General features: G+C 43.7%; 1 protein-coding gene across 1 annotated transcript in view; it reads left to right on the forward strand.

Moving 5' to 3' along the window:
* Positions 1 to 23,904, forward strand: part of ank2a (ankyrin 2a, neuronal) — an 86,604-nt gene that overhangs the window by 19,000 nt on the left and 43,700 nt on the right. Inside the window, exons 3-35 of the mRNA XM_078282708.1 lie at positions 7,840 to 7,938; positions 9,076 to 9,174; positions 9,341 to 9,439; positions 9,738 to 9,923; positions 10,419 to 10,442; positions 11,028 to 11,036; positions 11,676 to 11,774; positions 12,083 to 12,181; positions 12,521 to 12,619; positions 13,482 to 13,679; positions 14,006 to 14,104; positions 14,309 to 14,407; positions 14,646 to 14,744; positions 14,994 to 15,191; positions 15,329 to 15,427; positions 15,979 to 16,077; positions 16,614 to 16,811; positions 17,291 to 17,389; positions 18,124 to 18,222; positions 18,357 to 18,455; positions 18,603 to 18,701; positions 18,851 to 18,923; positions 19,133 to 19,186; positions 19,861 to 19,987; positions 20,165 to 20,243; positions 20,333 to 20,436; positions 20,858 to 20,893; positions 21,544 to 21,768; positions 21,894 to 21,992; positions 22,544 to 22,698; positions 22,935 to 23,146; positions 23,278 to 23,485; positions 23,808 to 23,904. Of these exons, the coding sequence (XP_078138834.1) occupies positions 7,840 to 7,938; positions 9,076 to 9,174; positions 9,341 to 9,439; positions 9,738 to 9,923; positions 10,419 to 10,442; positions 11,028 to 11,036; positions 11,676 to 11,774; positions 12,083 to 12,181; positions 12,521 to 12,619; positions 13,482 to 13,679; positions 14,006 to 14,104; positions 14,309 to 14,407; positions 14,646 to 14,744; positions 14,994 to 15,191; positions 15,329 to 15,427; positions 15,979 to 16,077; positions 16,614 to 16,811; positions 17,291 to 17,389; positions 18,124 to 18,222; positions 18,357 to 18,455; positions 18,603 to 18,701; positions 18,851 to 18,923; positions 19,133 to 19,186; positions 19,861 to 19,987; positions 20,165 to 20,243; positions 20,333 to 20,436; positions 20,858 to 20,893; positions 21,544 to 21,768; positions 21,894 to 21,992; positions 22,544 to 22,698; positions 22,935 to 23,146; positions 23,278 to 23,485; positions 23,808 to 23,904 (3,767 nt within the window). The remainder of the gene's footprint in view (positions 1 to 7,839; positions 7,939 to 9,075; positions 9,175 to 9,340; positions 9,440 to 9,737; positions 9,924 to 10,418; positions 10,443 to 11,027; positions 11,037 to 11,675; positions 11,775 to 12,082; positions 12,182 to 12,520; positions 12,620 to 13,481; positions 13,680 to 14,005; positions 14,105 to 14,308; positions 14,408 to 14,645; positions 14,745 to 14,993; positions 15,192 to 15,328; positions 15,428 to 15,978; positions 16,078 to 16,613; positions 16,812 to 17,290; positions 17,390 to 18,123; positions 18,223 to 18,356; positions 18,456 to 18,602; positions 18,702 to 18,850; positions 18,924 to 19,132; positions 19,187 to 19,860; positions 19,988 to 20,164; positions 20,244 to 20,332; positions 20,437 to 20,857; positions 20,894 to 21,543; positions 21,769 to 21,893; positions 21,993 to 22,543; positions 22,699 to 22,934; positions 23,147 to 23,277; positions 23,486 to 23,807) is intronic.

A 23,904-nucleotide genomic window follows, 5' to 3' on the forward strand; every position in this document is an offset into this window, starting at 1 on the left:
CTCTTTTACTTTTTCTTCCCTCTAGATCTTCATATCACAATGTAGTGTAATGAAATGTGAAATGTACACATTTATGTATATGTATAGAGGTTTATTTGTACATTTAGCCAAGGTACATTTCCTTGTTAATGTGGGGGGGAAATGCTCAGCACCTTGACGAGAGGTTCTGTTACAATCTGCTCTGCATAGCGCTGTAGTTTGGCACCTGGGTTTTTTTGATGAAAACTTGATTCAGATTAGGATATAGTTAGTGTTTGTTGATGTAGTCGAGCCTCATTAACATGCTATTGGCCTTTCTATGGTTGATTGTGAACACACAGCCATGTCTTATACATACAGTGCACACCACTTGCCAGATAACCACGGTTTATGCTACAGTATTGCATTCTGTCTATACAGTGTGCCAGAATACTGAATGTAAGTATCAGACTGGACTATTTGATCTCCATTTTAATCGCACAGATGACGGCTCTGATGCTGACTCTATTTAGAACAGTGGTGGTTTTCTGGCAAATTGCAAATACCCACAAGAGGACAATATCATCATGGTCGCTAAGAGTTGGGGAGATTACATCTGTGTAGAGCAAGATAGTGATGTCTCACCTGTACACTTGATCTCACCTTGCATGTGTGGTGCCCGTAATTCTAGCTGGATGTGATGATAATGTCTTCTCCAGCATCTTTCTTCTAAACAAAGTAGAGTTTATTTAGAGTCATGACAAGCCTGTCTTCTTGTTGCCTGCAACTCAAACTCTAAAGAAACATTGCTGCTGCAACAGATAACGGCAAAGAGCAGATTTAGCTGAAAGTCCAAAAACTGTAATCTCAAGTCCCGTTGTTCGATTACACCCTACTGTCAAGCTGGCCAGTGCTGTTTGATGGGCTGGCTAATGTTTGTTAAGTAGCTCCTTATGCGATTAAGTTATTTAGTTTAGTTTTAACTCATAAGTCATAAGTTTTAATCTCTTATATAGCTTTTTGTCATAATAATTGCTCAAAGGGATCTTCGCACCATGGAGCAAAGCTTATTGCACGATTTGACAAACATTGTTTGTGTGTTCACACGTAGCTTGACACACACGTGCCGTCTTGCACGCACACACACACACACAAATTTTTCCAGTCACACACAGATGATTACACACATTTATGAAAAGCCAGCAGTGGGGATTTCTTTTGTAATGCCTGATGCTGTTATTTGGTACTGACCGAGTAGCAGCTTAGGGTAATCAAGCAGCTGTAGAGCCGAGGTTTTAACGCTGAACTGAGCTGCTATCATGTGATTTTGTGTTCACGTTTACCTTTATACATATGTTTCCTTATTCTGGCATTTATCGTATTTCAAAAACAAAAACCAATAGCTTTTAACCCTTTCACATTTCAATGCAGCAGCTAAGTATATAGTTTCACTACAGTCTGCTTCTCTGTTGAAGTTGCCTCTGAAAGCAGTTTTAGAGCTGTACTGAATACGATACATCTGGCCCGGCGTTGACACATCAGTGAAGTTTCCCTGAGATCCACTGTTAATGGTTCATTGAGGCACATACCGGCCGACGTACAGCACGTATACTGACCGTGTGGAGGCTAGCGTCACAGGAGTAGGTCGGAGCTGTCAACTGGTCTGTGTGTCAAACTCGCTGAATCCTCCCCTAGCTCTGCTGTGTCACAGCGGCGTCACCCTAATGAGCTAGGTCAGCGCATACCTACACCGCGACCCCCCCCCCCCTCCCCACCCCAACATCACGACCACCCTCCCGGCCACCAGTACCCCGCCTTCCTTCCCCTCCACCACACCCCCTATCCCACCCCCGGCCCCCCTTAACTCCTCCAATCTCAGCTGCTGTATTTGCGCAATGGACCGTCTCTCCCTGACAGCTGTTCTCACCCCCCCCCCCCCCAGTACCCCTCTTCAGCCCTCACCCACATTCCACTGAGGAGAAAGGGGGGGTCAGGGGTAGGGGGGTCGGTGGGTGGTAGAAGAGGGGGGGTCAAACAACTTCCCACTAGAGCCCTGTACACCCCCACACCCCCTATCCCCTGCCCCGTCTCTGTCAATATGATTTACAGAAGTCACAAGGTATCTTAAAGGAGGATGGGTGGTGGGGGATTAAGAGGGATTATTATGTGGCTGTGTGTGTGTGTGTGTGCATGTGTGTGTGCGTGCTCCTCATACGCCCCGCTGTCTCCTTGCAGTCAGCCTTTTGTGACTCTCCAACAGTTTAACAGCAGCTATTTATACACTGGGCCCTGATTGGCTATAGGAGACAGGAAGTGGCAGCTTCCCACCTAAACCTCTACTATTTGTTTTCATGGGCACCATGGGCTTTGTTATGTGCTCCAGCAGTGAGGCCTGACTAAATTCAGTGGCAGTGATTGTTGACACTCACTCACACAAACACACACACACACACACACACACACACACACACACACACACACACACACACACACCCTCCTCCTCCCTGCAACAGGAGAGCCCTGGCCTTCATATCTGTCACTTGTCAGGTGATCACATCTGTCAGGTGACTGCAAATGAGTGTGACATTTTCGTAATGTCCCAGTGCTAAATATCACTTGTGTGTGTGTGTGTGTGTGTGTGTGTGTGTGTGTGTGTGAGAGAGAGAGAGAGTGAAGGCCAATATAAAACAGCACATCTGATTCCTGTTAAGGAGTCACAAGAGACAAACAAACACCAATCTGCTTATATGGCTTCACCTTTCACCTTTAGCTGTTAACTGTAGCTTGTTGTCCTGTGTATGAGAGAAGTGATCTGCATGGATAACACACACACAGACACACACACACACACACACACACACACACACACACAAATTGTTCACTCGTCATAGTGACTTGGAGAAAAGTGACATAAGCTAAATTCCAAAGGCAGTCTGACTGACACACAGATGTATTCCCAAGAGTCACGGTACATGCAGCCTTTCATGACTATTAGACTCTCATGAATCTTTATTCAGAAAGACAATCTTAGTGTGGATCTTGGCACAAGCTACAGTACAATGAAATATAAATGAATTGAATTCCCTCCACTGTTTGTTTGGCTTTGCATGACTTGATGGACGGGGCTTTGTTTATGAAGGAGGGAAGTGTCCTTGTCTTTGAAGCCACAATTTTTCATTGGTGTCCGTGTTGACAGAGTAATCCTCCAACAGGTGTGTGTGTGGTGTGTGTGTTTTTGAGTATCTGTGCATACGTGCATAGATGTACACACAAACATACTTACATACATACTTACATGCATACATACATACACCCACACACTCTCACAAGTGCATTAGTTTTATTCTTCCTCCAGGCATGAAGGTTGGCTGTTTGTTTGGCTGTGGCTCAGACGGAGATATCATCTGATACTTCATCAAACACTTTTATTTTCAGACTGCCATACTATCATGGTCACGGGTTTAAGGCTCCGCTATCACATCTTCATTTAAAACTTGTTACAGCTAGCCAACATACTTAGACCTTATGGAAAGGGGACGTCATTAGCCTCATGTTTGAGATGATGTAGAGGAAGGACAACAAGTGTGTGGTCAAACTAAAGGAAACATCATCATTTCTTTCTTGAGGAGTGGCTTCTTCCAACAAAACACAACAGGCAGTGGTTTGACCAGCCTCACAGCGATGTTATACAGATATGATGCCCTTTCAGCACTAATGAGATTTCAAGGATTTCTGGAGTAGGATTTGAGATGCCATTTTCCACAGCCATCCCAACGAGAGGAGGCCCAGATAATCACTCAAAAGTATTACGTTACCACTGATTGGCATCACGATGGCTCTCAAGGAAATGAGTGGACCAGAATCATGTGGGAGAAAAAGCAACCCACACAATTACAGAACCATTAACTCCATACCCAGTACTTTAAGCATTGTAGTCAATAGAGTCAGATCTCTGTTGAGTATCACAATAAGTACATCGCTAGACATTAAATCGCTTATGTTCAAATCTAAAAAGTGCAGTCTGGTTAATTGGCAGTGGGAATCAATTTATCTGCAGTGATTTAACTTTAAGATTATGCAACAGCATATGTTCCCATTTAATCTCCAAGTACACATTGGATCTATGTAACCTAGTCTGTGCTACCCACTCCAAATATAAGCCCACTATTTTTACTTGTATATACTAGCATTCATTCTTAAGCAAGTCCTGTAGCTAGAGCAACAGCAGGTTCACTGGGGAATACCACCCTATATATATACAGTATATATACAGTATATATATACAGTATATTAAAAAAAAATGTTTTGCACCATAATACACCAAATATTAGTTGTTGTTTTTCAGTAATGCTATCAGATCTGATCCAGGAAATGTATCCTAAAATGAAAAATGTAAAAGTAATATATATAGTATATCAGCAGCAAATCTTTTATATTTTCTGATTTAGTCAAGCTGGGCATGTGGAAGACACCAGGAGGCATTGGAACTACACACAAAAATTTTGAATTTGAATTTTGAAATTCAGTAGTATTGGCCTTGAAGGTGTGTTCATTCGTAACTCAAGAGCCAGAGCCTAGAAAGCAGCAACAGGGTGGCGAGGGCCAGAATCAGGCACCAAGGGCAAAAGACTGTCCAAGTCAGGACAGGAGAGGGAAAGAGAGATACACTGCCTGTCTGCCAAACCCAGAGTCAAGCTATCCATCTCTATTTTAATGGATTTAATGAATGAGACAAGTGTCCCTTCTTGACAGATAGGAAATGGCCATCTCACACATTTTATGTTTATCAAAGAAAACTTTAATGTATAGTTTGATGAGCATGATTTTTCACTATATTATACCATATGTACTTTTTAAAAATTGATGGTCCCAATTCAAATTGAACCTTGTGCTCTGTTCAGTGTGGAATCGCAGTGGGAAGGAGGGATCGCTGCAGTCACTTTGAAACAGCAGAACTCAGAAGTCCATCTTGTTCCTATTACATTACATGTGTTTCTTTGTGTGTGTGTGTGTGTGTGTGTGTGTGCTTGTGAGTACGTGTGTGTGAGAGAGAGAGCGTGTATATGTGTGCGTGTGCGTGTGCATGTCTGTTTCTGTCCCATATCCTCACAATAAAAGTCCAGACTTATCCTTCTCTAATCCACCCACATGTTAATCCTTGGTGAGTGATATTACTCTTTAATCTGCACGCATTTATTTCCCCTCTTTATTCTGACCCCTCGACATTCATCCCATATGACACTTGGGCCTATAAAACAACAACGAAAAGCATGACCATTTATTACCGTGTATGATTATAACGAAGGTCAGAGGTCGTAGCGGTGTTAATACTGCGTTGGACGCACATCAGTGTCACTCCCGCCAGGCAGAGTTGCATACTGCCAGGGATCACTGTGCTTGGCTGAATGTCCATTAACTAAATGAATCTTTCACTTACAGTTCAGAGAGAAAGGAGATTTAGATCAGGTTGTGTGTGTGTGTGTGTGTGTGTGTGTGTGTGTGTGTGTGTGTGTGTGTGTGTGTGTGTGTGTGTGTGTGTGTGTGTGTGTGTGTGTGTGTCTGTTGTGGGTTTTGCTTGCCTCTCATGGAATACATAACGGTTGAAATGTGATTGAAATACTGTAATTAGATTGCGTAATTCTTGCTGTGTCAGGAAGGCCACCATTTCAGAATTGATGCTCAATCCCTGCTGATCAAAGAACAGATCACTAGAACAGAATAGAATAGAATAGAATAGAATAGAATAGAATAGAATAGAATAGAATAGAATACCACTTCCTGTAGACCCACTACTGGATTTAACTCAGTAGAAACCACTCCCATTACCTGATGACAATGATGCAATGCACAGAAAGACAAGGTGTGTGTGTGTGTGTGTGTGTGTGTGTGTGTGTGTGTGTGTGTGTGTGTGTGTGTGTGTGTGTGTGTGTGTGTGTTTGTGTGTGTGTGATTCAGATAATCATTACTTACAGTAAGAGTCTATTGGGAATGCCACATGGAAAGCCAACAAATTGACTTTTCAAGTGCAAGGCTGATGGATTATAAGAAGACATTTCAGAGTGGTGGTTCATCAGATGATTTGCTGACACACATTCGGTCAGGATAGCTTCAGTATTACTCCAGGAGGGCCTTATGTGCTGTGTAAGCTTTCTTTCTAGGAGACCTATTATGGCTTGCTAATAGCTTCCCTGCCCCCCAGACAAAAAATGAACATACAGTAATACCTTTTTAAAATTTCCAGCTTATTGAGAGGCTTATTAGAAGCTTCTTGCATACAGACAAGCATTGATAGACTATTATGTCAGGAGACATGATGATGGCTTATATAAACACATTGATCAGACTCATTTTGACCCTTTTAAAGCCATACCACTCCTTCTGTGGCGCCACACATTCACATACATACTTTGGCCTCTGAGGAATGCCCCCTTTTTCTTTTTTTGAAAGGTTGACATTTTCAACAGCTTCTAAATATGAGAGTATCCATGTTTGTGTGCGTCCTACATACCCTCTATGACTGTGCAGAAACATGACACCTCCATGGCTGTTTGGCATTTGGCGATTCACCGACTGTGTGTGTGTGTACGTGCATTTGTTCACATAATATTTCTGTGTGTGTGTGTGTGATGAGGCCCTTGTGTGTAAGGGGAAGGAAGGGGGGGCAATGACGGAGGTGCTATCAACACAGCGGCTCCTCTCTTTACCTCAGTGCCAAGAGAGCCTCCAGAGCCAGGAGGCACATCTCCTCTCTCTAACCCAACTGACAGAGCCTGCCGGGGGGGAAGAAAGAGGCGGACGGACCTTACCATCCAGAAGTCTGGATCCAAACCAGTGGGAAGCGGAGGATCAGTGATTGATCCGCGGGGCTCCATCACTTGTAAACCCAGTTTGGAGTATCGTACCGGAGGTCAAGAGATAGAAGAGAGCGAAGACTTAAAGAAGGGAGAGAACACACAGAAAAGAAATAAGACAGAGAAAGACTGACAATTGGTTTGAAGAAAGGAACAGTGAACTTGCGGGGTAGAAGGGAGGGCAGGATTTGAAATCCTGCCCTTGCTGGCACATTTCACAGGGATACTTTGCGCAGAATGGAGGAAGAGGAGGATGAGGTGAAGCATTCTTGTGTTTGTGTGTGTATGTCTGTGTCAGAGGAAATGGGAGTGTGTGTTTAATACATTAGTTGCGTTGAGAGATTGTCTTCCATAGTGAAACATTTGGATCATTATACCATGCACTCCTCCTCATGTTCCGGTGCCAGTCTCCAGTTCTACTTGATGGATCATAGTCCTTTGATGTAATGCTCACATCAAACCTTCCTTTCCTGCCTCAGGGAAAAGCAACCGTGTCTTCTTTGACTCACACATTGGCTCTTGTGTTCTTGAATGTTGATCTCCCAAAGCATTTCTGGGAATAAGCACCTCTTTGCGTTTTCTTGTTATTCACATTTTTGTACAACAGTAAAGCATCCCACACTAATTCCATTTATCCCCATTTAATATAGATTTTATGGTTGTGCATAAGAGTTGTGTAAAAACTACTTTAACTACAAATATCTGGCAAAACATACCTCACATTGATTTACTTTTGTGTGGCAATGAACTGATGATCTGATTCTCTAAGTTTGGAAGAATGTTTTTGAGTTTTCCCACCAGAGTTGATTAATACATTTACATATCTAATGTCTTAATATTGACCGCTTGCTTAAATGTGTATTCCACCTCTTGCAATGTGATGCAGGTATCTATATCGCTCATACTAAGAGGTATATATATATAACACTAACAGATGTTCTTAATTCCCCAAACTCCACTCAGTTGCGCAATAATTTTATCACCACATTTGTTTTCTAAGAGACTTACCTTGATGTCTGTTTTTCCCCAGAACGGTCTGAACGCGCTGCATCTGGCAGCTAAAGAGGGCCACGAGGAGCTAGTGGAGGAGCTGTTGGAGAGAGGAGCGCCTGTTGACTCAGCCACCAAGGTACACATCACACATTGACATTTTGTTTTGTTTCATATTGAGTGCATTACTTTTGTATTCAGATATGAACATAAATGCTAGCCTTTATTGCATTTTCATGCCAAAAAAAAAAAAAACGCCCCATAAAATGTAACTGTAACCTGCATAGCTCGGGTAAATACGTACTCAAGACACACCCACTTATTGACTTCCCACCTTTGCTCTTTAGCAGAGCATGAAGGAGTAGAGGTGACTTGGAAAAAGAGGAAGGGAGGGAGGAAGGAAGAAGGGTGACAGCTGGGAGAGGGGGAGAGAGAGAGAGAGAGAGAGAGAGAGAGAGAGATCAGTATTACAGTGCAGTGTAAATCACTGCATGGAATCCCACTGTCCCTGAAAGTACGAAACTTGAGCTGAGAGGGTGATGGTAGTGGTGCATATGGAGGTGAATTAACAGGGAGAAAGACACGTATAAATGGTTTAACTTCGCAACTTCACATATCCATAACAATCAGCTTGTGTTATACAAAGAGAATGTAACATAATGCCATCTCAATTGCTCCAAAAGAAGTCGCACTGCCAGTGAGGATTCTGCATTATGTCATGATTCAGTATTGTATCTTCAGTGGGAGAGAGAGGGAGGCGGAAGAGAGAGAGAGGGAGGGAGGCAGGAGAGAGAGAGAGGGAGGGAGGCGGGAGAGAGAGGGAGGGAGGAGGGAGAGAGAGGGAGGGAGGAGGGAGAGAGAGTGAGGGCTTGGCTGCTTGTTACCTGACTCTGTGGATGGCTTATGTGTCAGTCTTAGCAGCCAGCAACAGTAAACAACCAGCAAGGAATCTGTCGCCCTCCTGCCCATGTCCACCGCCTTGGATTGACATAAACATAGTCCTAGTCATTAATCAATCAGTAATCTACACATTCTTGGATTATTGAGAATAAGTGGGCAGGTAAAGCGGGTCAAAAAGAAAATCTGTGCATCGCAAAATTGCACATATGGGATGTTAATACAGTATTCTCTAGCTGCAGCCTCTGTTCATTAAACTGTCAAGAGGTTTCTGTGTCCTCACTTTTGTGTGCTCACATGGGTACGTACACACACACACACACACACACACACACACACACACTTGGCTGTTAGGCCTGAACCCTGCTTGTCTCTGCAGAAAGGAAATACCGCCCTCCACATCGCCTCATTGGCTGGACAAAGAGAAGTAGCCAGAATCCTGGTGAAGAGAGAAGCAGATGTCAACTCTCAATCACAGGTGAGGATCCTCTTAGGGAACACAAGCTATATTGCATTGAACCGTACAAGTGTATTACATCATCACCAAGTGTCTACACCATCCTCTGTAACTCTGTGTGTGTGTGTGTGTGTGTGTGTGTGTGTGTGTGTGTGTGTGTGTGTGTGTGTGTTTATTGCCTCTATAGAATGGCTTCACTCCGCTTTACATGGCAGCGCAGGAGAATCACTTGGATGTGGTGCGTTACCTGTTGGAAAATGGAGCCAACCAGAGCATCGCAACAGAGGTACGTGTGTGTGTGTGTGTGTGTGTGTGTGTGTGTGTGTGTGTGTGTGTGTGTGTGTGTGTGTGTGTGTGTGTGTGTGTGCGCGCAGTATGTGCCCGTCTGTATATGTTTTCTCATATTATTTGGATTGGGCACATTATACAGCTTTATATACAGTGACATTCACATTTCCCCCTCCTTCTCTCTCGATTTCAATCTTTCACTCTCATTTTCTCACATTCTGTTTTCCTTGTCTCTCTCTCTCTCTCTCTCTCTCTCTCTCTCTCTCTCTCTCTCTCTCCCTCCACCTCTCCTCCAGGATGGCTTCACCCCGCTGGCCATCGCTCTCCAGCAGGGCCACAACTCGGTGGTCTCCCTGCTCTTGGAGCACGACACCAAGGGCAAGGTCCGCCTGCCGGCCCTGCACATCGCCGCCCGCAAGGACGACACCAAGTCTGCCGCCCTGCTGCTCCAGAACGACCACAACGCCGACGTCCAGTCCAAGGTGAGGAGGGGAGGGAGGGCGAGGCGGATGGAGGGAGGAGGGCGACATGCAAGAAGGAATCGAGGGAACTATGGAGGGAGGGAAGAAGTAATGCTTGTTTGGAGTGGGGAGGTGGCGGGTAGGAAAGGGAGAGAGGGAGGAGGAGGAGCAGAAAGAAGAGAAGGGAAAAGGAAGGAGTGGTAACTTAATTGTCTGAGTGGATCATTTTTCATGTTGATACAGTTTCATTGATTTTTAAAGCTTATCCATTTACCCATATGATAATACTTAGGACAGGGCTTGTATCAGAATGCTTTGTTGTTCGCCTGCCTCTCTGTTTTCTCTCTGTGTATTGTTGCCTTGGAAACTTACCCTGTGTTTTGTTACTCTTGTGGTGAAAAGTCCTTTCCTTAACAACCCAACCACCTATTCCCCCCCCCCCCCCCCCTCTCTCTCTCTCTCTCTCCCTCTCTCTCTCTTTCTCCCTCTCTCTCTCTCTCTATGCGTCCTAACCAGATGATGGTCAATAGAACCACGGAGGTATACAGACCGATTGTACTCATCGCTTCTTTTTTAATTCCTCCTTTATCACTTCTGACCATCTCTTTCAGCTCTTTAAGTTTTGATCTTTCCCTTATTGAATGGGAGCTTATGGAATACTGCATGCCAGAATTACGTACCACTAATATGGCATTGGTCTTTGTGTGTGTGATGCAGACGTGCATCTGACAACGCTGTACTGTACACTCCTGCATGGCTGACAGTGAAACACACTGTGTTGTATAAATAGTTCCCTGTGAATGTTAGTTTATTGTTTTTTTTGATAGATTATTATCTGTTTTACACTTCTTTATTTCTCTTTTTTACTTTTAAAATGAGTGAATCGTTCTTTAAAATGTAAATGGCATTTCAGTTTTTCATACTTAAATGATAATAACTCACAGTATTCAAAAATAGAAGCTGTTAATTTTTCATTTCTTTATCTAGGCTCTCTTTCTCTACATAGCCCACAGCATGTGTGCTCCTAAGCACATTCATGTCATTGTTTTTCCTTTCTGAAACACATTGTCTGCTCGATCTTTAAGTTAACTCTGTTTCTTAATTAAATTGCACCATGTCTATCAGAATGGGAAGGTAAGGAGTGAACACCGCTACAACTCTGTACCGTAGATATTTATATATATGTAGCTCATATATAAGTGTCCATCTGTCCGTCTTAGCACATTCGCATAGTGTAAAGTTGCTTTGTGTTTTCCTTTTTCTTTTTTTAAGTTCTTTATGTTAGTTGTCAATCTTTTTTTTTGTTCAAAAATTAAACTGTGTTGCTTTTTTTTCATTCTTGTTACTGTTTTAGCAAGCATGGTAGAATTACAGGGCTCGGGCATGTGTTATGTTTGCATGTGCTATTTTTGGGCATGATGAATTTTGATGATGCTTCGTTTTATACTAATTTGTCTGGATTTTTTTTTTTCCAGCTTCACTGCCTCATGGGAATGCTGCATGCATTAGAGTCAGTTTTCTTTCCTGTATCCGCTGCAAAAAAAATCTAATCTCTTTCTTTCTTTCTTTCTTTCTTTCTTTCTTTCTTTCTTTCTTTCTCCCTCCCATCCCATTCCATCTTACTTTGCTCTTCTTTTCTCTTCTATCCACTCTCCATTGTCTCACCTTCCACTTCCCCCAATCTTCCCTTTCTTCCTCTTTCTGTTCAACCTCTTTTCCTCTCCCTCCCTCTCTCTCTCTCTCCTCCTCTCCCTCCCCGTCTTTCTCTAACAGAGTGGGTTCACCCCTCTGCACATCGCTGCTCACTACGGCAACGTGAATGTCTCCACCCTGCTGCTGAACAGAGGAGCTGCTGTGGACTTCACAGCCAGGGTAACGTCCTGTTTTCACTTCTCTCAGCCCATCATGACACTGACTGTACTGCTGCACTGCATTTAAAACTTCCAATCACAACTGTCCCTTTTACTCTCAGCCTATAAGGACTGCATTTCCAACCTCTCTAGTCTGTCAAAGGTTACATTTCTCATCCTGTCACATTTTGATCAAGTATAATGGCCATCAAATATAAAAGCTGTTTATTAGCTTTCATTATAATGGTTTGTTATGTTGTTTATTATGTCCCATGTTTTTTGTCGGTGATAAAGTTAACTGTTCCCTTGTTTCCTCATCTGCCTTCTCAGAATGGGATAACACCTCTCCATGTGGCCTCCAAGAGAGGCAACACCAACATGGTGGCCCTGCTGTTGGACCGCGGAGGTCAGATAGACGCTAAAACCAGGGTGAGACTCTTAGTTCATGTTGCCACAGCAGCTTTCTGTAAATGAAGGGCTACTGAGCTACACTTCTGCTGCCCTCTGGTGGCTGTTCTACATGATATAGAAACCAGCTGCCAATTTATGGGATGGAGCTCTATGCTTTGTGTGTGTTCATGTGTTTGTATATGTTTGTGTGTGTGTGTGTGTGTGTGTGTGTGTGTATGTGTGTGTGTGTGTGTGTGTGTTTTGTAACTGACTGACCCAATATCTGATTGCATTAATAGTGTTTATGTCCTTTGTACCTTGTATTTATGTGGACATAAATAAATATTCTAAATGTGTGTGTGTGTGACTGTCTCCCAGGATGGGCTGACCCCCCTGCACTGTGCAGCCAGGAGTGGACATGACCCAGCAGTGGAGCTGCTGCTGGAGAAAGGAGCCCCCATGTTAGCCAGAACAAAGGTACTGAATTTGAATGGATGGCAAACAATCTAGAGAATCACTTGGAATTTAGTAATATTTGTTATGTACTTGCTCATAAGGTAAATAAATATATTATGAACATCCATCGACTATTTTCCGTCACTAATTCATACCTATAACATAAAGGGTTGGTGCAATATGGCAGATTTTGAAAAAAAAAATGTTGCTGTGTTGTTGCTATGACATTGAGACTCTTACATGACTTCATGTGAATTGCTAAATAAATACACCAAATTTCGGGCTAAATGTTCATGTTGTTGTTTTGACAGGTCACTGGGAATTATGTGCTGCATTTTCGTTGTGAATTTTAACTGTAATTTTAGTATGCTGATAAGTTATTGTTTTGTCCTTTTTAGACCTATAACAGGATTGGGTAGACAGAGATCACAAATATAGCTTGCACCCATATGCATGAAATGCAAGCTCCGCCCCTGTACTGGATAAACTAGGGTGTGCTGATATTGGCCTTTACATTTTATTTATTCATTTAATGCCTCAGTTGTGTTTTTTAATAAATTAATTCATCATTTAAAGGCCCAGTGCATCCCAGAGTTTCTGCTACCATTGAACAGGTGTGTTAGACAGTTTTAGTGTCCCATGGGCTACATGAATATGAATATCGTCACAAAATATTAGCTATCAGAAACTTTAGTCTAAAAATGTCAGTATTACATAAACATTAGATTTATGCTATAATAGAAAAAACACAAATAATTTCACAAGGAAAGGAAAACAGATCATACTTCTCTCTCTTTCCCTCTTCCTTGGCTTCTTATCCTCTTTCATTACTGCTTTCTTGTTTTTTTTCCATCCCTCATTCCTCCCTGTCGTCCTCACACAGAACGGACTGTCCCCGCTGCACATGTCGGCCCAGGGAGACCACGTGGAGTGTGTGAAGCACCTGCTGCAGCACAAGGCGCCCGTTGATGATGTCACACTGGACTACCTCACAGCGCTGCACGTCGCGGCTCACTGTGGCCACTACAGAGTCACCAAGCTGCTGCTGGACAAGAAGGCCAACCCCAACGCTAGAGCACTGGTAGGGATACAGACACACGTAAAGACAAATGCACACACACACACACACCCAGGTAGGCATTTACACACACACACACACATACACACAGACACACACACACTCACCAACACTTGCAGACAGGAAGACAGACAAATACACACACGCTGTACATCATAGATAGATACCTGTTTCTTACACACATGCACTATCCAGAGCACAGTCACTCACTCACTTACTCTGTTTTCTTCTCTTTGTCACTGCTTTCTCTCTCTCTCTCTCTTTCTCTCTCTGTCTTTCTCTCACTCTCTGTCTCTCTCTCTCTCTCTCTCTCTCTCTCTCTATACCAGAATGGTTTCACCCCTCTTCACATCGCTTGTAAGAAGAACAGGGTGAAGGTGATGGAACTGTTGGTCAAATACGGAGCCTCCATACAGGCCATTACCGAGGTGAGCCACTTGGGGGCGCTGTCTCGGGACAGAGTTCGCGAATATGAGTACACAGTATGTGTTTGATATGTATATTGTCACGGTTGTAACTTGCTTGCATTCAATACTCATCTTCCTTCTTTGTCTCTCTCTCTCTCTCTCTCTCTCTCTCTCTCTCTCTCTCTCTCTCTCTCTCTCTCTCTCTCTCTCTCTCTCTCTCTATAGTCTGGTCTGACTCCCATCCATGTAGCGGCCTTCATGGGCCACCTGAACATCGTTTTGCTTCTGCTGCAGAACGGAGCTTCTCCTGACATCTGCAATATTGTGAGTACTGGCCAGTAACTGCTCAACTTTCTGTGGTCAGGAATAATCATGACATACATTAAACTTCAATTTTTACCTGACACTTATGCAACCAACTGGCAGCTATAGATAAATACTGTAGGGGGAAGCACTGCACAGTATCCATTTCCACTGGCCATTAATGTTTTTAGCACAGTGTGTTGATGTGTACTCATTTTCTCTCTGTGTGTGTGTGTGTGTGTGTGTGTGTGTGTCCCAGCGTGGTGAGACAGCGCTCCACATGGCAGCACGGGCAGGCCAGATGGAAGTGGTTCGCTGTTTGCTGAGGAACGGAGCGCTGGTGGATGCCATGGCCAGGGTGAGTCAGCTGTCACACCATCCGTGTTAATCACTGTCTCCTTCTGTTTAGTATGAAAAAACTGTACAATCACTGACATCGCATACATAATCTGTGAGAGAGAAACAGAGTGCTTGTGCTTGATTTCTTCTGCCTCAGTCTCGGCTGTCTCCATTTTTTCGAATCCCACCATCTCCGCCTCTCTCCCTGCTTTCTCCAATGTTCCCTCTCCACTCTCACATATATAACTTTTCCACTCTTCCACCGCAGGAGGACCAGACCCCCCTCCACATTGCGTCCCGTTTGGGGAAAACCGATATTGTCCAGCTGCTGCTGCAGCACATGGCCCACCCAGACGCTGCCACCACCAACGGCTACACCCCCCTCCACATCTCAGCCAGGGAGGGCCAGGTGGAGACTGCCGCTGTGCTGCTGGAGGCCGGGGCCTCACACTCACTGGCTACCAAGGTGAGCGGACGATGATACGCACACATGAAGACGTGAAAAATCTCATACTAGCTCACAAATATCCAGCTAAATATTAAAAGTAAACAGCTTAGACATTTAGGTTTGAAATGAAGTTGGATTTCCCTTCCCCTCTACAGAAAGGATTCACTCCATTACATGTAGCAGCTAAGTACGGAAGCCTCGATGTAGCAAAACTCCTCCTTCAGCGCAGAGCTCTCCCTGACGATGCTGGCAAGGTGAGCCAAAGAGCAGAAATATTGGTACACTCTATTTGTATAGAACATATAGGACCAGTTTCACAGACAAGGATTGAAGTTAGTCCAAGGCTAAGTAATTTCTTTCAGTGAGATACCCATCGCTTTGAGCTTTTTAGTAACTGACTAGGCTTCGTTTGTAAATTACCCGCAAAAACAAGGGGCAGAAGCGTCACTCCAATAGTTAAAAAAAGAAGCGTCAGTCACCTCAGTTCTTCATTTTGCTGCTTCCTTTAATTTGTTTTTGTTTTTTTGGGGATAAGACCCATTCTGGACAGCACATTGACATGTTTCTGTTTAACTATTGCAGTGCTGCTTCTGCCCTTGTTCTTTAGGATAATGGTTTTCTGTTGACTATTTGTGGCAGAGCACCCAGCCAAAGTTTTTTGGAGAAGCGAGCGTTCTTCCCTCCTGATAGGCTTCATTTGTGTCTGTGAAATCGACTCGAGAACAGTTCATAACCAATAAAGGAAATACAGTCTACAAAACACAACAGAAATATCTATGCTGTAACCAAATGCTTCCTCTTACAGAATGGCCTAACTCCGCTGCATGTGGCAGCTCACTATGACAACCAACAGGTGGCACTGCTGCTGCTGGATAAAGGGGCATCGCCTCACGCTACCGCAAAGGTTAGAAAAATTACATGGAAAATCCACCCTCAGACACTCTTACACTGTTTTGTATCATCAATCTGTGATGCTCAGTGTATTCCAGGAGTTATTTTGTGAGGAAGTGTTGTCATTTTCTTTTTAGTTGTACCGGCTTTTCCTCTCCTGTGGGTTTTACGTGTAGGTGGAGAGAATGATAGCAATAGCAATAGCATAGTATGTTTTTCCAGAAAAAGACAAATATGGTATCTCTGCCTCTTTTATGATGTCTCCCTTTTATGATTGTTGAACTTTGGTGCAAAATGGTTAAAAAAGTTATGGGAATAACAAAAATACACCACCAAACAACAAAATGGGTCCAGAAATGTAAGGTACATCACCAATAGCTGTTTTTAGGTGGGATTTTACATTTTAAAAGAGCGATATTATCATCAAACACTAATATCTAACCATAGGGGCAATAGGGACTACAATAAGAAAGATCTGTACTAATACAGATACAGTCACATTACAAAATAGTTACAAATGACTGACTCTTAATCCCCCTCCCTGTCCAGAATGGCTACACTCCTCTCCACATCGCGGCCAAGAAGAACCAGACGGCCATTGCTGTGGCGCTGCTGCAATACGGAGCGGAGACCAACGTCCTGACCAAGCAGGGAGTCAGCCCGCTGCACCTGGCAGCGCAGGAGGGGCACGCCGAGATGGCCAGCCTGCTGCTGGGCAAAGGAGCTCACGTCAACACAGCCACCAAGGTGACACACACACATGCTGCACGCATACACACATACACACATACACATGCCCATAGCGGCCCTCATAAAGATTATTTAGAATTTACAAATCATTTGTTAATCATTTACAAAAACCTAACTAAGTATTTAAAAGTGTTCAACCTGGATAATAAATTAGTAACAAAGTGCTAACTAGTTATAATAAAGATATAAATGACTAATCCATTTATTAACATGTCATTAATTAATGATTAAATAATGTACATTATATCATTTACTATTAATTATCTAGGAATATAGGAAATTCAATAATCATCAATTAGTTGTTAGTTAACCATTCCATAGTGATTAATACATATTATATAATCATTAATTCACAATTTATTGGTGTTTGTTATTATAAAGTGTTACCCCACTCCTTTCTTTCCTCCTCCCTCACACTCACTCACACACACACACACACAGACAAGCAAGACGACTCTGTGCTTTGTGTGTTACAGAGTGGACTGACTCCTCTCCACCTCTCAGCCCAAGAGGACAGGGTCAGTGCAGCAGAAGTACTGGCCAAACATGACGCCAACTTAGACCAACAAACTAAGGTACACACACACACACAAACACACAGATAAGCAGAGACATGCACACACAAATAGCTATACAGGGACTTGCTGGGATTTCATGGAAGTGGAGAGTATATTCCGTAGTTTCTTGAATTCTCTGGTCCTGGAACATTGTAGAATTTCACACATAGATTACTTTTATGTGCATTTGCTGCATTAGTGTTTACCAGCTGCTTTTTACATTCACATGGCCACATTCCCACAGCAAGTCAAAGCAGGGTTTACTTGGGCCTGGCTCATCTCAAAAACCTTATGAAAGACATTTCATTCATTTGAAGGCATAGTTCTGCTGATAAATTATCTTGGCAATCACGAAAATAGAATCAGGCAATTTCTTTCTCTTTTTTGAATAATGTAACTTTGTGGTAGTCTCAATTGGCGGCATGGTGGTTCAGTGGTTGGCCCTGTTGCCTCACAGCAAGAGGGACCCGGGTTCGGTTTCTGGCCCCGTCTCTTTCTGTGTGTAGCTTGCATGTTCTCCCCATGTTTGCGTGGGTTTCCATCGGTGCTACAGTTTCTTCTCCCACATTCCAAAGACGTGCAACTCAGGTGGATTGGACGCTCTGAATTGCCCATAGGTATGAATGTTTGTGGACCCCAAGACGTGTGGTGGTCGCTGAGGTGATGGGGATCCCCAGCTAAGTTACATTTTTTAGTTCATGGATGCAGTATATTTTCCTCTCTTTCATCTCCTTATTCTCTTTCCACTTCAGCTCGGATATACCCCTCTGATAGTGGCCTGTCACTATGGAAACGCCAAGATGGTGAACTTCCTGTTACAGCAAGGTGCCAGCGTCAATGCCAAAACCAAGGTAGGTGTCTGACAAGCTCTGATCACGTTACTCTGCAAGTAACAGTAACAGTTAAATCACTTTTTGTTTTAGTTGTTACAGTGACCATTCAATACAAAACACCAAAATTGATCCCCTTATGTCTTTGTCTATAGAATGGATACACACCCCTTCACCAGGCAGCACAACAAGGGAACACACACATTATCAATGTTCTGCTACAACATGGGGCTAAACCCAATGCTACTACTGTGGTGAGAAAAGAAAAAGTCCACATTTCCTTCACTCACAAATCTACAAAGAATTAAGAAAAAAATGATTGAGCAGCCTCTCTCTCTCTCTCTCTCTCTCTCTCTCTCTCTCTCTCTCTCTCACACGCACTCTCTCTCTCTTTCTGTCAGAATGGAAACACTGCTCTGTCCATTGCTAGACGTCTGGGTTACATCTCTGTGGTGGACACGCTGAAGGTCGTCACTGAGGAGGTCATCACCACGACAACGGTAAGCTCCAACAGTGATCCCATCAGACTCTAGATCTTGGACCAGTTTACTTTGCCCCAAATTTCCCAGAGAACCCAGTTAAATCCCCTGTTTCTCATATTGCCATTTTGTCTGTATTTTTCCATGGCTGTGAACGGGTGTCACGTCAGACGGTTACAGAGAAACACAAGCTGAATGTTCCAGAGACCATGACTGAGATCCTGGATGTCTCTGATGAAGAGGGTGAGTTACTTCAAGCTCATAAACACTGTCATTCATGTGCTACTGTGATGATTAGGACCATATGGAGGTCATTGTATTACAGGCACAATCAGACAGTATATTCCAAAGTTACCCTATGATGAAGACAAGTTCCTTTTTAGTCCTAAGAGCTGTGTATTGTGGGTAATGTAGTTTTGTAGCTGTGGTTCTTAAAGCTGTGTGTTCCATAGCTCTGAGGCTCATGGAAGACGAGCCATTCACTGAGATGTCTGTGGAGCTGGAAGGTATTGGAAAATTTACAGACTGCTCTGTCCGGCTCGGCCTGCTTGACGTGGACTATATTTGTGTTCTTGTACCCAATCAGTGTAATCATATTTGGAGCATGGTTTTAATTGCTAAAGCAATAAAGTCACAGAAATCATGTCCGTGGGTTAGCACATTCTTAACTTCTTAAACCCCATGATGTCTGCTTTGAGAAAGTCTTTGCAGTTAATATGGCTGTTTTGTTGCTGTGCAGTTTTATTTCTTGTTCTCTTTCCTCAGGCACAGCTGCATTGTTCTAACACCTTGTTTTTATAGGGTATAGTCGCAGCTCTGTGGAGTGCGTGTTAATGCGACAGTGGAAACTAACTGCACGAAGATTATGGAGGGTGTGGATATGATCAATAAGGATGATTATGGTTTCACATGTCATTTCAATGCAATTTTTGCCATCTTTCATCACACTAGAACACATTGATTGAGTGGTGTGGACATGCGATCAGGTCTTTGAAACCTAATTTGTGGGGTGCTCAGGTGGTACAATGTATATGTAGATGGAAAGGGAGAGCAGGAAAATCATGTGAACACATATTTAAATGAATACAGCCATGGAACTTGCGTTTTCAGGCCAAGTGGACACACAGCAATTTGATCTCAATCACAATCAATCACAAACAGTCACATCTCTCTCTCCCAGGTGAGGACACTATGACAGGGGACGGAGGGGAGTATCTGAGAGCAGAGGACCTCCGAGAGCTGGGAGACGACTCTCTGCCCGGACACTACCTGGACGGCTTCAGCTACATGAGCCACAACCTGGACAGGTCACAAACAACACACACACCAAGACACACGCACACACTCACACGCCACAAAAAGTCTCCTTTCACATCCAGCCACTTTATCGACAGCAGTTACAATGGGCATGTGTGAAGAAGGTGATTACAAATTGCTCATTCCTTCACCCAGAAACTACCTAATCCACCTCCCCATTCCAACAGGCCCCAGCAGACTCCCATTCACCAAAGTTTCCACCAGAGAGAAGGGGTTCTCATAGAAGACATGCTTACAAGCCACCAGGTACGGACAAATCATACAAACAGTGTAGTGATTTGTATGATTGTAGTTGCATTGCCAACTGGCCTACTACTGTTTTTCTTTGTCTGTAGGTGTCGTCTCTGTCTAGAGAGAATGACAAGGACTCGTTCCGTCTGAGCTGGGGCGCGGAGCACCTTGATAACGTGGTGCTGTCCTCCAACCTGCTGCACTCTGGGTTAGTGCACACACACACACACACACACACACACACACACACACACAGACACCAGCACGCATGCACACACACACACTTATTTCCTGGAGTAGTAGTAAACATGCTAAGGTTATGTAATTGCTCTTGAAATGGACACTCCTTTGTGTTTCACACACTTTTTAGGTATCGGGGTGTATGATTCACCTCCAAATCAAATTTATTTTACCCTTGTATTTTTTCCCACTCCTCCACTTTTCTGTTCTCTCCTCTCCTCCCTTCTCTGTTCTTTGCTGCTGTGTCGTTTTCTGTCTCTGGTCAGGTTGTTCTCACTCTTTCTCACTCTTACCCCTTTCACCCCTTTCACCTTTTTTGTTCAATCTCTTTTTCTCTCTCTCCTCTCCTGGCTGTGTTTGTGATCGTGTTTGTTGTATTCTGCTTCTAGCCGTTCCTCCCCGTGCCTAGACCATGACAACAGCAGGTGATACTCTTCATCTTGGCTACTCTCTCTTTCTTCTTCTCTCCTCCACACCCTTACTTTTTCTGTCCTCCTTCATACTCTCACACTCTCATCCCTATCTTATGTTTGCACAATTTCATGATGCATGATTTTTCAACTTCCAGGCTTCATCTTTGATAAACTAAATGATGTTAAAGTCAGTTCTGTTTACATTTTATGTACAGAAAGCTTGAGTATTATTGTAAGCACTCACCTGCCTGAAGACATCCAATATTTAAATCATTATTCATACTTATTTGCGTATTGATACAAAATATGCTCCTGGAAGAATCTTGTTTAATGCCCTCCTCTTTACTTGCCTGCCTTGCAAATTATTTCACATGGAATGAAACTGGAAAGGATTGAAAACAATGAAATAGAACAGGCTGGAATGAAATATTATTTGTCGATACCTGCTTGTTGTCGTATCACTAATGATGGATATGATAAAAATAGTGTGTTTACAGTGTGAGTTGCTTTGTCTGCATGGATGCTCACAGTCTGCAGACTGAACATCTGTGTCAAACAATATTGCATATTTGAGTGTTTGTTTTGTACTAACGTTTATTTCCTATTGATGAACAATACATTTTGGGTTGTTGACAACTAGTTTATCTGGCCCTTTTCCTCAGCTTCCTGGTCAGCTTCATGGTTGATGCCAGGGGCGGGGCCATGCGTGGTTGCCGTCACAACGGCCTGCGAATCATTGTACCACCCAGGAAGTGTTCTGCGCCTACACGGGTGACATGCAGGCTGGTGAAGAGGCACCGTCTCGCCTCTATGCCCCCTATGGTGGAGGGAGAGGGGCTGGCCGGTCGCATCATAGAAGTGGGACCCACCGGTGCCCAGTTCCTGGGGTAAGCATGTGTTTGAGTTTGTGTCTGTGTGTGAGTGTGTGACAGTGTGTGTTCATACTGTTGTGCATGAGAATGTGTGTTCATACTCTCTTCTCCACTCCTCCTCTGTGCTGCGTATGGATCAGTAAGCTCCACCTTCCCACAGCTCCACCCCCTCTGAATGAGGGTGAGAGCCTGGTCAGTCGCATCCTGCAGCTGGGCCCTCCAGGAACCAAGTTCCTCGGGTAGGGCCACGGGGTGGGGACACACCACCACCCTGGCATCCTGGTCATATACCCACCCATACACTTCTGCCCTATCCACCTCAGTTTGCACTTTTGAATCCCCAGTGAGACACTATTAGTGTGTACGTTTTGCTATTTCTTTGAGCCCAGTTACTTTCTTTGTTTCTTGGTACTGTAGAAGAACAAGCGTTCATTTGCAACAAAACCACTTCACCTGTTGCTTTTTGTTGTTTTGTGTTATCCTGCTTGCCTCCGTCTATCCCAGTACAGTGCCAATTGATGCCTTTCTAGTTGGATTCTGCTCCCTCTTGAATGTGGAATGGATATTCTTTTCACGTTTCCGCATTTTTAAAAATATTTTGTTATTTAATATTTTTTTTCACTGTAAACATGACATACTCCTGATGGTTTTTTTACTCAAATTTGAATCTTTTATGCCCACCATCATATCATCTCTGATTAAGTCGGCGCCCACTGCCATACTGTTGCCATGCAATGTGTGCTTTTATCTCTCCAGCTTATATTTGACATTATCTCCTCACCCCTTTCAGGCCTGTGATTGTGGAGATCCCCCACTTTGCAGCTCTGCGGGGGACCGAGAGAGAGCTGGTGATCTTGAGGAGTGAGACAGGTGAGAGCTGGAGGGAGCACCACTGTGAATACACTGAGGAGGAGCTCAACCAGATTCTCAACGGCATGGACGAAGGTAAGGGATCTACAGTGGGAATATGAACTGTGATTTCAGACGGGGGTTGTGCAGAGTGAGCCACATATACTGTGGTATATCTCACTTTGCGGTTTGAAGGGGCTGTGTAGGATAGATCAGCCATGGATCTTGAAGGAGTAGTAATAACTATCCATTAAGTGTCTGTAATTTTAGTGGTTGTGCCACTATTCCTGCTCACAGTGTCTTGATTATACATCTCTGGTCTTTCTTTGTAGAACTGGACTCCCCTGAGGAGCTGGAGAAGAAGAGAATATGCCGCATCATCACCCGGGACTTCCCACAGTATTTTGCGGTGGTGTCACGGATCAAGCAAGACAGCCATTTGATTGGCCCAGAGGGTGGGGTCCTGAGCAGCACTCTGGTGCCTCAGGTCCAGGCTGTCTTCCCCGAGGGAGCCCTCACCAAGAAGATCAGAGTTGGGCTACAGGTACATAACGTGCATCCCTTGGCCAGACAGGTGTCTGCGTTGTTTATGTCCATTCAAAGGCAAGGAAACTAGTAAAGGCAACAGTTAAAGTTGTTGAAATGAAGTTGATATTTTTTTGTACTTTGTCTTAGGCCCAGCCGATCACTGCCGAGGTAGTGAGAAAGGTTCTCGGTAACAAGGCCACATTCAGCCCAATCGTCACGCTGGAACCAAGAAGGAGGAAGTTCCACAAGCCAATCACCATGACAATCCCTATTCCCAAGAGTTCCAACAATGATGGAACAACGACCGTGTTTAGTGGGGACACCCCCACCTTGCGTTTGCTGTGCAGTATTACTGGTGAGTAGGGCGAAAATTCAAACCTATCTTTACATACCATATAGACAAACGTCTTTCTGCAGATATAATTCAGCATTACTTGAATACTGGACCTCACAGCCCATCATCAGCTACCACTTCTGTTTGTGGTGATGTCAGATGGTCATAGTCAGTATCTAATATGTTACTCACAAGTCAAACACATCTGGCAAGTAACATAACATATTTTCATTGATGCATCCTTGGCCAGCACAGTGAAAAGCCCATCAGAATTTTCCTGTTTTGTAAATACAACAAATTTAGTATGACAGGTTTGGAAACTAATTTTGACTCTGTGTTTCAGGTGGAACCACTCCTGCCCAATGGGAGGACATCACTGGATCCACACCTCTCACCTTCGTTAACCAATGTGTGTCCTTCACCACAAATGTGTCAGCGAG

The sequence above is a fragment of the Centroberyx gerrardi genome, chromosome 3 (assembly GCF_048128805.1).
Source record: "Centroberyx gerrardi isolate f3 chromosome 3, fCenGer3.hap1.cur.20231027, whole genome shotgun sequence".
Classification (NCBI taxonomy): Eukaryota; Metazoa; Chordata; class Actinopteri; order Beryciformes; family Berycidae; genus Centroberyx; species Centroberyx gerrardi.